General features: G+C 54.7%; 1 protein-coding gene across 1 annotated transcript; it reads right to left on the bottom strand.

Moving 5' to 3' along the window:
• Positions 1-5,744: 5,744 nt before the first annotated feature.
• On the bottom strand, positions 5,745-11,613 carry IL19 (interleukin 19). Its single transcript, XM_062211434.1, has 5 exons — positions 11,470-11,613; positions 11,286-11,351; positions 8,699-8,851; positions 7,772-7,846; positions 5,745-5,840 (listed from the first exon to the last, which is right to left on the bottom strand). Exons 1-5 carry the CDS (start codon positions 11,611-11,613, stop codon positions 5,745-5,747), a joined length of 534 nt encoding a protein of 177 aa, XP_062067418.1.
• Between the last annotated feature and the right edge of the window lie 1,510 nt (positions 11,614-13,123).

The following is a 13,123-nucleotide window of genomic DNA, read 5'->3' as shown; positions in this document are numbered from 1 at the left end:
GCAGCGCTGAGCCCTGGCTGTGAACCCACCTCCTTGAGTGGAGCCTTCGCTCTGCCACCCCCAGGCAGGCACTGGCTCATGGCTGCAGGGGACACCAAGGGGCAGCGTACAACATGGTGCAGGTGTGACAGCGCAGGTTTCTCTGATGGAGTCACGGGAAAAGTCGGCAGTGGGTGAGCACTGCCCAGCTGCGGGGGCGATGCCCCAGCAACAGGGAGAACCAGGAAGGCTGCCTAGAGCCCGGCCAGGAGCACAGCTCTGCCAGCACCCACTGCAGGAGCTCTGTGTCAGGGGGCGCCACACCTGGGCCACTGCCTCTCGCCTTGCCTCCCTAGCTAATTTTAAAGATGTCTTCAAACAGCCACATTTTATAGGAAATAAGATCTGAAAAGTCGAGATGCATCAAATAGTCACCACGGTTATTTGAAGGGAACGCCTATTCCATCCCAAGCACTGCAGAAAGGGGATCTTGAATCCACAAGGCAACAGATGTCTCCTTTTATTATACAGATGGGGAAACTGAGGCTCAGCCCTAGGAGACTGCCCAAGGTCACACAGCAAGTGGCTGGGCCAACATTTGACACAAAAGCCTAGCCTCTTGCCCACTTGGCCTCGACTCCGCAGCTGCCCTGCATGGCCTTCAGCAATGCTCCCTGGAGGATGACAGGATTCCATGTCCCCCCCCCCCCCCCCCAGGAGGAGCCCAGACTGCCAGCCGGCCCCGGGCCATTGTGACACATTCAGAAACCGGCCTCTGATCATTCACCCGGCGTCAGTCCACAACTCCAGACACTGGCTGGGGGTAGGTCCAGGCCCATCTTGACAACGCTGGATTTAATATATGCATTGCTGGCTCTGGTTAGGCCCTGGGCTCTAGGTTATTATACTGTGCCAGAGGCCCTTGTCTTTTAATTCAGCCTGTTTCTAACTGACATGATGAAAGTTGTGTCAGAAGCCTTCCCAAGGTCTGAAGAAAAAAAAAAAAAGAGAGAAGCATCTGGTACCTGCTCGCCTATGAATGCTTCATTGTGTCGTTCATTGTGTAGTTACTCTCTGCTTATATGTAACCAGCTCGGGTTCTGCTTGCAAGTACAGAGCAATGGTGTTAACCCTTGCCAGACAGCTTACAGCTCCGCATGTGTGTGGAAAAAATTATCAGTAACTGTGTACCCATGTGCAGTATTGTATCCATTCCTGTGGTCACCTTTGGAATATCCAAGCAGGGGGCTGGTGCTGTGGTGTAGGGGGTAAAGCTGCCCCCTGAAGTGCCGGCATCCCATGTGAGCACCAGTTTGAGTCCTAGCTGCTCTATTTCCAATCCAGCTCTCTGCTATGGCCTGGGAGGGCAGTGGAAGATGGCCCAAGTCCTTGGGTCCCTGCACCCACATGGGAGACCCAGAGGAGGCTCCTGGCTCCTGGCTCCTGGCTTCGGATCAGCTCAGCTCCGGTTGCTGTGGCCATTTGGGGAGTGAACCAGCAGATGGAAGACCTCTCTGTCTCTACCTCTCTCTGTAACTCTTTCAAATAAGTAAAATAAATCTTTTTAAAAATAATAAAAGACTACTTCCTATTCAAAGGCCTTGTCTACATGACTCCTGCTCCAATGCAGCCTTGGACAAAGCAAAATAACTTCTCCCCAGAGGCAGGGAGCACCGATTCCAGGAAGATGAGGCCTGGGTTTGCTTTCTGGGTCTTGCCATCCCTTAGCTGTAGGGCCTTGGGCAAGGCTCCCGCCCTCAATTCCCCACTCCCACCTCTGGGAGCATCAGACACTTTCACTGACCATGGAGAGACAAAACCTCCCAATCCCTGGGCCCCCGAGGCGGAGGCTTGGATGAGATCCCAAATGTACAGTGCCTGGCTTGGCCCCAGCGTGTGAAGGGAGCTCCCTCCCCTGTGCTGGGGCAATTGAAGGGGCACCCTGGGGTGCTCAGGGGCACCTTCCAGGGCTTGATTGAGGACTTGGAAGGTAACATCTGGAGGCAGATGTTATACCCAGGTCCTTAGCAAGTATTTCTTAAACACCAGCTCTGGAAGGGAAAAAATGCAACCCGATGCCTGATCCACTGTGGGGGAAAAAGGAGTCGGCACACAGCCTTCAAGTCTGAAAGGAGAGAAAGGACAGGCGGACAAGCAAAGCAAGCAGGCAGAGATGGAGCCGGACGGAGCTGAGTTCAGAACAGAGAGCTCTTCCCCTCCAGCGTCTCGTCCTACTGCTCTCCCAGCGCTGCGGCCGTCACTGGGCGCGACACTTCCATCTAAGTACATTTCATTACGCCAGCAAAGCCGCCTCTCCCCCCACCCAGGCCTCCCACCCCTCAAGCAGGACGCTCAGGCCCCGGACCACGATGATTGGAACCCAGCTTCGGAGGAGAGCACGCTGAGTGTGGTCCCAGTTCCACACCAACTGCATGGCCATAGGTCTACTTGGGAGCTCGCTGAGCTTCAGACCCCCTCCTCTGCCTGATGGGGACCGTCAGCGGCCCTCACCTTGGAGGGTGGTCAGGGATGGGGACAGTCAGCGGCCCTCGCCTTGGAGGATGGTCAGCGATGGGGACAGTCAGCGGCCCTCGCCTTGGAGGGTGGTCAGGGATGGGGACAGTCAGCGGCCCTCGCCTTGGAGGATGGTCAGGGATGGGGACCGTCAGCGGCCTCGCCTTGGAGGATGGTCAGGGATGGGGACCGTCAGCAGCCTTGCCTTGGAGGATGGTCAGGGATGGGGACCGTCAGCGGCCTCGCCTTGGAGGATGGTCGACAAGTCACGGAGAACCCTTACGTTCTCACCTCACTGCCTGGCAACAGCATCGCTGTTGACATAATCGTCCCTCTAGAACCAGGCTGCCTGGATTGGAAACCTGGCTCAGCTGTTATGAGCTGTGGGACTTTGGGCTAGTTACTTCACCTCTCTGTGCCCAGTTTCCTCCTTGGGGCTTAATTATCCATACTGCTAGCATTCAGCAAGGTGATCTTTCCATTTCCTCTCATCTTCAGAACTTCCATAGGGTTGTTGTGAGTTAAGTGAACTAGACATATTCATACATGTTATGTCCTGTGTCTTTCTTAGACGTCACCTGACATCCAGAAAGCACAATATGAATGCTTGCTGTTATTATTGTTTTAATTCATACAGATCATTTATTTAATAATGTGAATCCGAGGCTGGTGTTAGGCCTGATGGTTTGAGTCCTGGTTCCGGTTCCTGACTCCAGTTTCCTCTATGCAGACCCTGGGGGGCAGTGGTGATGGCTTCAGTAAGTGGACTTCTGCCACCCACGTGGGAGACATGGATTCCGTTCACAGCTCCTGGCTTTGACACCTCAGCCATTGCAGTCATTTGGGGAGTGAACCAAAAGAAAGGAGAGCAGGTCCTCTCTCTCTCTCTCTCTCCCCCTGCCTCTTAAATAAAATCATCGTTAAATAAACGGAAACATACAACAAACAAAATAGGATGCTAGGAAAAGGCTGTAAGGTGTGCTGAAGGTGAAACGGGGGCTTCTGCTTAGCCAGAACCCCTCTGAGTGGAGCGTTTAAGGAGGTGGGGCACAAGCTGTGCAGGGTCTGGGGCCGTGCGTCCCAGTGCAGCCACAAAGGAGCAGAAACCCCTGCCATCCTGCAGCCTGCTCAGCACGGAGGTCCACCCAAGGTCACCTTGGAAAGGTCAGGTCCTCCACAAACCACCTTACTCCAGCCCTAATAGCTCACTAATCCCAGTCAAGCACAATGTGTGGAGTTGTTTTTTTTTTTTTTTTAACTCTACCTCAGTTTACAAATGTGCAAAGTGCAAAGGTTCTAAGGTGAGGCCATGCCTGGTGTTGTCTGCAGAAGCGCTGCCCGGTGGAGTTGAGATGAGCCTGGGCAAGCAGTAGGGGAGCTGAGGAGAGGTGTGTGTGCAGGTACCGTGGCTCTGCCTGTGACATCATCAACACGAGTAGAGTCCAGGGCAGTCAGGACCCATCTGACAACGTTTAAGACCCAAGAGGCTCCGTGGCCGCCCTGAGCAATTCAAGGCAGGAGAAGCCCTAGGCACAGAGCATAGCTCCTGTCTCAATGATCTTTACCCTGTTCCATGCAGCCCCCCACTGTGCCAAGGTTCCTGGAGGCGCTCTACCGCACTCGGCGCTCACAGCAACCCTTGGAGACCGCGCCGCTGATATCTCCATTTATAGAGGGGGACACTGAGACTCAGAGAAGGCAAGACCTTGCTCCAAGACCTGTAGGATCGGAAGCAGCTCGGCTGTGCCTCCGGAGATCTTGCTCCGCCCACAAAGGCATGACCGTGCAATCTCCGGTCGCTGCTTCCAGCCAGTTACGGTACAGATACCGACCCAGGATATGGTGGGGTAAGTGCTTCCTCCACACGCAGTACCTGGCAGGTACTCAGAAAACATCAGTTGTTCAAGATTCAAGCTCGGTGTTTGTGCCCTGCATCGTCTACGGGGTGTCCATCTAGACATCTGGCCATGTCCACTGGAGCCTGGGCCCTGGGCCTCTTCCTAGGATTCCCCATGCCCATGGGCTGCCCTTGTTAAAGCCTCATCACCATGACAACCTGCCCTCTTTTCAGATACAGGCATACACTCATGGTGGATGGATTAGGGTTGGGGAGACATAGCTAGGCTGGGAACAGTAAGAAAGAGATAACGGAGATGGACAAGATAGACAAATACAGAGCAAATCAGAGAAGTGGAAAGAGAAGAAAGATATCAGCCGTGGGTGCTGTGGAGGAGGAGCAGTGGCCAGAAGCCCTCTGTCCTGGCTTCCTGAAGCTCAGGTGGTGCTGGGAAGAGAACCTGAAGACCTAGTGCCACAGTGTGGGTCTGGTCTAGAGTGTTCTCCCACAAGGGCTCACATGATGGCCGCTTGGTCCTGAGTGTGGCTATGTAACAGGTGGAGGGACCTGTAGGAGGGAGAGCTGCATGGAAAGTCCTGGGACCCCAAGTTAATTCTCAAGACAGTGAGCTGCTTTTCCAAATGGCGTCCTGGCTTCCTGTCTGGAGATCGAATCTCTTCCCCCACCAGGAGCTTCTGCCATGGTGAAGCCATCTGGGTGTGACTCCCCCACCGCGAGCCAGAGCCAGTGCAGGTGTGCAGGTGCCGAGCCCTTAAACCTCCAGAACTGTGAGCTAAATAAGCCTCTTCTCTTCCCAAAGTCACCCGGCCTCAGGGAGTTTGTCCTGGAGATGGAAAACAGACGAATACACTGAGCTTAGAGCCTTTGCTGCACGAACCTGCTCTGGGGCCTCAGTCTCCCGCTCTGCCTGTGTTCTTTCGTGTCTGATAGGCTGCATTTAGGATTCCTTGATCGACTCACCCTGAGTCAGAAAACACCTCCACTCACAGGCAAAGCACAGAGTTTATTCAAATCAGGACAAGGTGCACGGTGGGAGAGCGCGCAGCCCACATCGCAGACATGGGATAAACAACCTCACAATAAATTATGGGCCAGCAGACCTTTCCTCCCAGGCCGGCTCGCCACACCAGACCATTTGGCCGGTCTCAATGGGGATCAGGCAGGCTGGGAGCAGCCAGGAGGGCTTTCAGCTACAGAGCGAGATCTGCCCAGACCCAGACTTTACCTTACAGCTTCCAAAAAGGCAGAGATGAGCACGCCAAGTCCACAGGAGGTCAACACCGGGAGACACACAGGGGTCTTTCCCGTGCCCCTCCCCCTTGAAAGTCCACTGTGTCCCCCAGGAAGCCTCACGGGGGTGTTCTGGCCTGGGTGATCAAGCGGGTTCCTGGTGTCAGGCAGCAGAGCCGTCTTGGTGATTCTCGCTGATCCAGGCCAGAAAGACGTTGAGCTCTCCCAAGGACTTGATGGCAGCCACGCGGGCCTCCAGCTGAAACCAAGGAAGCTGCGGTCAGCCCATGCCTTCTCAGACCCTGTACCCCTTCTCAAACCACTCGCCCCATAGTCTGGTTTTTTTGTTCATCATCCAATGTATTTGCACAGCATCATCCTATAGGCAACGACAATTTTGGTGCACAAATCATGTTGGCTTCTTCTAATAAAAATTAACTTCTTTGCTGGCCAGTCATTGGTTTGTCTTCTTTCTCACACTGGCTTCTCTTGTCCCAGAAAGTCTTAGTCCCCATGGTGCTCTGCAGTGGTAGGGACAGCCTGGGGACCCCATCCGATACAGTAAAGCAGCAGGGCCTGAGGGCGAGTGTCCTGTCCCAGCTCACCCTGCAGGAGAACCCCGGAGCTGGAACCCCAGTGCCCTAGCGCACTCCACCGCCTTCCTCTGCAGACCGGAAGGAGGCTGTGGGCTCTTCAGGCACAGCTGTGGAGCCAGCCGGCGTGGGAGCAAACCCTGAGTTCACCATTCAGGTGCAGTGTGAACTTAGTTTGCTCACCCGACTCGTGCCTCATTTCCTAACTTATCCAATGCAGGCAATGACTCATCGCCTTGCCGTGAAGAGTAAGTGTGGGTGCTTGTAGAGTGTTTAGAGCAGTACCTGGCCCACAGGGACAGCTAGCGACTTTTTGCTGTTGCCATAACAGTATCCCAACCTCCCCACAAGGAAACAGAGCCCTGCACAAGCAAACCCCTACCCCTTCCTCTTCCAAACATTGGCTCATTTGGGAGAGAACTCGGGCCTCAGTACCGAGCTGCCGAGCCAGAGATCTGCCCTGTAGCAAGCTCTGCAGACACCGCAGGAGACGCACTGCTTCTGCACCGCCATCCACAGGAGAAGCGCTGTGTCTGCAGCACGCAGGCCGGGACCTGACGGCAGGTGCTGACCACAGGGGCACCTCCCGGACCCACACCGTGTGCATAGCAGCCTGGGGTTCCTGCCGCTCTATGCTCCCTCTGCATCATGTCCACCTTAAGCAGCGTGCACTTTCCCCAAGTTATAACACAGGTCAGGGCTGCTATGTGAGGCTGTGGTGTGCAGGGTGGGCATTTGGCCTAGCAGTTTAGATGCTGGTTAAGATACAGCCTACAGGCCAGCACCATGGCTCACTAGGCTAATCCTCCACCTTGCGGCGCCGGCATACCGGGTTCTAGTCCTGGTCAGGGCACTGGATTCTGTCCTGGTTGCCCCTCTTCCAGACCAGCTCTCTGCTGTGGCCCAGGAGTGCAGTGGAGGATGGCCCAAATGCCTGGGCCCTGCACCCCATGGGAGACCAGGAGTAGCACCTGGCTCCTGCCATCGGATCAGCGTGGTGCGCCAACCGCGGCGGCCATTGGAGGGTGAACCAACGGCAAAGGAAGAACTTTCTCTCTGTCTCTGTCTCTCACTGTCCACTCTGCCTGTCAAAAAAAATAAAAATAAATAAAAAATAAATAAAAGATACAGCCTACATCAGTGTACCTGGGTTCATTTCCCAGCTACAGCTCCTGACTCTGGCTTCCTGCCAACACAGACCCCGGGAAGCAGCAGGCTCTGACTCAAATTACTGGGTTCCTACCACTCACACGAGAGACCTGAATGGAGTTGCCAGTTCCTGGCTTCCACTTGGCCCAGCCCTGGCCACTATGGGCATTTGGAGAGTGAACTAGTAGGTGAGAGCCCCCCCCCTCTCTCTTTCTCTCTCTCTCTCCCCCTCTCTCTCTCTCAGTGGAGGGATGATGGAGGAGAGGAGCCCAGGGAAGCAGCCAGTTCAGTAAGACCAACATGCCCTTTGCACTCACATTCAAGCAGCAAGGTCCTCACTTGAAACTTGTTTAGCAAACGAATGAATTTGAGTCCAGAGGAGGCTGAAGGCCTGCCGCCCTCTCGATCAAGCGTCTACTCCTCAGTTCCCACCTCCTCATGACCTTACCTGATTATAGTTGTTGTGAATGATTTTGGTCACGTTGGTGGCTTCCTCCCTGCAGGGACACTGTCTCTGCACCTGCTGTGATGGAGGAGGGGCAGCACCCATCAGAGGACCTTTCCACCCGCCATCTCCCCCATGTGAGCCGTAGCACTTCTCCCCCTACCAGGGTGAGAGCCAGGGGAGTAAACTCAGGTGGAAGTGGCCAGCAGGGTGTGCGGCCAGTGTGTAGACTCCACCTGCTTGGGGCCATTGGCTTTGATTTTCTGGATCTACACCCCCGGGTCTGTTAGCACCGGGCACCATCTTTATCTTGTACTCTCTGAATGCAACATCCCACAAGGTAGGCACTAAGCAAAAAAACTGGGCTAATGATTTAAATAATTGGCTATATGAATCCATTGGAGTTCATGGTTATATTAATGCAAGTAGGACAGGGGCCTGTAACAATTTGAGACTCTGAGCCCCAGAGAGATGAAGTCCTTCCCACACAGTCACACAGGAAATCATCTGCAGGAATGGAGCTAGAACTTGTGCTCCAAGTTTTTGTTTATTTTGTTTTCCTTTCCAATGCTGGATTTTAATAGCTCGTAGTGGATTTACGGGTGTCCCTTAGGGCTGGGCTAAATCAAGAGACTAGACGTGGTTTGGAAACAAAAGGCCAGAAACGACTGGTGAGGCTGGGTTCCAGGACACATCTCTCTCCCAGGCCTGGAGGGACCACTTCAGGAACACTGGACATGAGCCGGTCACCCCAGGAGGTCTGATGGACCGTCAGGGGGCCCTGGGAGAAGAGTGACCCCTGGAAGAGGCCACCTGCCTGCCAGTGCCGGGGCAGGGGATTTCCTCGGCCTCCAGCTGGGGCCAGCGCATCCCGGGCCCTCCCGGGGCAGACGCCGAGCAGATGCTCGGGATCCTGACGCTGTGACTCACACACTGCTGCACAGTCTTCTGCATGTAGAGGAAGGAGTTGGCAATGCTGCTGATTCGCCTCAAGATGTGCGGGTCCGGCTCCTGGTGGTCCTTGAACACCTTGTCCATGTAGAATGCCAGGAGGCTCCTGGTCACGCAGCACACGTCTAACATCTGTAGACACAAAACAGAGAAGCCGCACAGGCCCCCGGCTCTTCCATCTGACAGACCTGGGAGAGCTCAGTGGGGGCGGCAAGAAGGCAGAGAACTGAAAGTCGTTTTTCAAAATTCCTAACGGTCTCAGAGTGTTCCTCTCCTCTCGCCACATCAAAGCCGCCCAGGACACAAGCAATGAACAGAGATCCCAGTTTACCCCCCTTTTGCCATATGGCCAAGAGATAGGCTAACAAAGAACGTGGCCGGAAGCCAGTCGGGGACCAGAATTCTCCATCCAGCAGTTACAGCACGGCGTCCCTGACTTCTGCTCACGTCCTTCCAGAAACCGGGCGTCTCCCTCTGCGGAGGGCTGATGGCCAAGCAGCTTTCTTGGAAAACACTCCTACATCCAGAAGCTGAAGCCGGCTTCTCTGTGGTGCCTTGCGGCCACCTCCACTCCATGATTGCAGCACGCCAGGCGCCCAGCAGTCCCTCCTCCCACCATGAGGACAGCGTGCCTGCCTCAGTGCCCCCACGCTGGGTTGCCTTCCCATGTGTCCTTTCTAGACCCCACAGATCACTTGAATGGGCTGAAATTTCCAAGAGAGCAGACTGACACCTGCCAGGATGGGTACATCTGGGGAGGGAGGAGGTACACTGCTTGTGCGGTATAGAACTGAGAAGGCACCACCCAGACAAGCTGGCTACACGGTTTCTCTCTGGTAGTTTGCACTGCAGAGAGAGCTGGTGAATGACTCTGCAGAAGGTTTACCGTTCAGCCTAAGTAGGGAGTGGTTCAGGACGGGACAGAGCATCCATCATCATTAGCGTTAAAGGAGCATCATCACTTTGGCCCCAAGACAACTGTTCCTAGATGGCCTCAAACTCTATTCGCAACACAAAACCCATCTCCTCCTCTGCCGCTGCTGGTTCCCTCAACCCGCCTCTGAGATACCAAACTCTGTGGCTCTACAAATAGGAACAGGGTAGAAAACAGGAAGAGAGGAAGGGCAGGAGGGAGAGAGGGACGATGATGAAGATCTGAATCCCTGTTAGCTCCTTTCCTTGCTCCAGAGCTCCTGGATCCAGGAGAAGGAAGCTGGAGACGGAGGCGCACCCATGGGGCTCCAGGGCTGGCTTAGCCACCAACGAGTCCTTCTCCCTCCCAAGGGCTCAGTGTCCTTAGTTGAAAGTGTTGGTCTGAGAATAGATGGCGTTCCTCCCAGCCATGCTGTCTAAGGAGTCTCTTATGCAGTTGGTTAGAATATGATTTACTAAGTAGGTACATCTACCCGCCACAAATGAGTCACTGCCTGGAAGAATTATGGAGGTCTCCCTGACCTATGCGGAGATGGTTAGGGAACTACTCACTCATTACAGAGAGACCTTGCACTCTCACATAAATTCCTGAAAAGCCAGATCTTTCTAGAATGTTCTCAAGGACTGGAGGAGCTCACTCTTGGGGTAGGTGTTGTGGTGCAGTGAGTTAAGCCATCACTTGGGACACAGGCACCTCATACTGGAGTGCCAGTTTGAATCCTGGCTACTCCACTTCTAATCCAGCTCCCTGATAGTGCACCTGGGAGGCAGTGGGTGATGGTTCAAGTGCCTGGGTCCCTGCCACCCACATGGGAGACCCAGAAGAAGTTCTGGGCTCCTGGCTTCAGCCAAGACTAGCCCTGGTTGTTATAGACATTTGGGGAGTGAACCAGCAGATGAAAGATCTCCCTCTCTCACTCCTTCTCCCTCTCTTTGTTGCTAATAAAATAAAAATAAATGAAGGCACCACTCATGGCCCCTTTGGTAGAGTGAATTACCCCCGGCAAGGTGCAGTACACTCAGCACCGCTTGCCTGGACAGCTGCACCGGAGTCCTCCCTGGCAACCTCACCAGGCAGGCTTTCTAAAACATGTTGTGGTTACAGAGTTTTGGGCTCAAAAATACCAAGCAACCATTGCCTTGATTACAGGACTAGGGCTCAGCCTGCTTTTCAAATCCCTTGCCTCCAGGAGATTTCTCTTCCTCGGTCCTTACCACTCCCCTCGACGTCCTGTGTATCACAAACCTGTCACCTCACTGTCCCTGGTGCAAGTTTTACCCTCACTGACTTTACACCCATGCCCCATGCCAATCCACTAATCTAGACTGTCCTTAGCTTTTAAGTCACAGTTCATTTTCTCAGCTCCCCCTTCTTTCGAAAACCACTCCCAAGCCACTACATCCTGTGCCCTCGGAGCACCAGCACTGCCAAGAGCTCTAGGGCATGGCACTGCTCAGACTGCCAGGGACCACAGCATTCCCCAACTCCTGCTCTGCACAGGAGATGCCTGTGCACAGAGGACAGCCCGGAGATTAGGGACAAGAAGGGGACAGAGTGGGGACTTCTCTTATGGCTGAGGGCCCTTTGACCATGAAGATGAGCATGCAGGAAAGAGTAGACACAGGCCAGTACCTTAATGCCCTGCAGGCTGTCCAGTGCAGATAGGATGGTGATGTTTTGGAAGGTATCATTGGCTTGCTGTGGAGGGAAACAAGAGCAGACGCAAGTGCTGAGCACGCCGTGTTCAGAGCAGGACCCTGCCCGCCCTTCAAGGTAGCATGCCCCTGGCCCAGCCCTCACCCCGTCCCGTACTCACTATGGCTCTTTGGATGTCTTGGAAACTCTCTTGCAGGTGGCGCATGTCCATGGAGATTGGACATCTCCTGAGACCACGGGGGTGCCCTGAGCACAGGACAAATGCGATGCCCAGGAGCCAGAGGGGGACACCCTGCACCTTCATATCCTGCACACAGGGGTGCACGTCAGCTGCCCAGCCTGCGTAGAGAGGGATGAGAAGACACCTGACCCACAGCCCCTGGGGACCAGGCAGGGCAGGCCAAGAGAGAACAAGACTCGAGACCTCAGCCAGTGGAGTCTCAGGAGCGTGTGTCTCCTCCTTCTTCCGTGAGTCAATCAAATATGAGCCCTCTCCTCCCCACACACCCCCACTCCCTCCTCAACTGCCCCCCTCCAGGGCACGATGCAGCTCTCTCTTGGGTCCCAGCGAGGAGATCTGTGTGTATATCACTCTTCTATGACTCAACACAGCTCACTTTGTCAACAGGAGTGAAGAGCATTGTTTTTAATAAGTCAAATAGGAAAAATGCCCTAGGAATTAGGCAACAGATCTGAAAAACCATAAAAGCACATTTGGTTTTTAATGTTTGCCCCCAAAATAGAAGACACCCTCTTTATATAATCTCCTAATGGGCCTCTGCTTAAAGTCAGTGCTATGAAGCCAGCTCTGCTGATTTCACTCTCTGCGAAATGATGCCCCCTGCAACTCCCGGTGAGGAGCTAGGGAGCGCAAGCCCCCCAGAGTTCCAGCCGGAGGCTTCTCGTCTGTTCCTCCTGGAACCAGCAAATGACAGAGACGCATCTGCAGCCAGCTCATTCCTAGGCAGTGCAGTTGCCTCTTCTAACCCTCTCGCCTTCCTTGCCTCTGTCTTCCTTGCGTCTTCCCTTACCCACCCTAAATCGCATCCTACGAAGCACAGAGAAAAGTGCATAACCCACCATGGCACAGCTCGCTGTGTTCTCTTTCCCTGATCCTCCTCCTGCCCTCAGGGCTGGCACAAGCGTCACAGGCAGAGCCTAGCCTTCAAGGTGGGTCTGATGTCCACGCACGTGACGAGACCAGCCCCTGCCCGGCACCCTCCATGCTTGCAGCCATGTGTGCTGCGGTCAGGATGGTGAGTGTGGACGTGGAAGAGAGGAGGACGCACACACAATTAGCTGAGGGGCTGCACAGGCCCTCTCCTCCCACCTCCCACCCCGGCCACAGTCACAGCGGCTGTGGCTCTAAAGAGCTGTTCCTCCCCCACAACCCATCGTGGGTCCTGGGCCCCTGCTCTAGAAAGAAACAGAGAACCCTTGTCTCGCCTTAGCTCAGTCTGCTTCCCAGTGAGCACACAGGTGTGTACCGGGAGTCTGCCACAAGGCAGCCATCACCCCAGAGGCCTTTCTTCCATTGTCTTAGCTTCTTTCTGGCCAAGCAAGGACAGAAATCCCGCTGGCAGGGGCGTGTGTGGGTCACCCCCAAAGCTCCGCCCCTCTAAAGGCGACTTCTGCACCCTGAGCCAGTCAGAGGGTGCACGGGTCAGACATACCATGGGTGCCAGGCACCTGCCAAATATCTTACCAAGTGTCTCATCGAGGGTTCCCAGGCCCCCCCATTCCAGCCCCATTTCAGCAAGGAGAGAACAGAGACAGAGGCGGGAAGGTGCCCCAGGCCAGCCAGGACTTGAAGG

The sequence above is a fragment of the Lepus europaeus genome, chromosome 14, assembly GCF_033115175.1.
Source record: "Lepus europaeus isolate LE1 chromosome 14, mLepTim1.pri, whole genome shotgun sequence".
Taxonomy (NCBI): Eukaryota; Metazoa; Chordata; class Mammalia; order Lagomorpha; family Leporidae; genus Lepus; species Lepus europaeus.
This window is presented reverse-complemented; position numbering and strand designations above follow the sequence as displayed.

What these genes read in the sequence shown, in the direction of transcription:
- IL19 (XM_062211434.1), bottom strand. Translation starts at nt 11,613, where the DNA reads ATGAAGGTGCAGGGTGTCCCCCTCTGGCTCCTGGGCATCGCATTTGTC. An exon ending in AAGACATCCAAAGAGCCATA is followed by an intron (nt 11,352 to 11,469) that starts GTGAGTACGGGA and finishes TTCCCTCCACAG; the next exon opens with CAAGCCAATGATACCTTCCA. An exon ending in ACAGCCTGCAGGGCATTAAG is followed by an intron (nt 8,852 to 11,285) that starts GTACTGGCCTGT and finishes TTGTGTCTACAG; the next exon opens with ATGTTAGACGTGTGCTGCGT.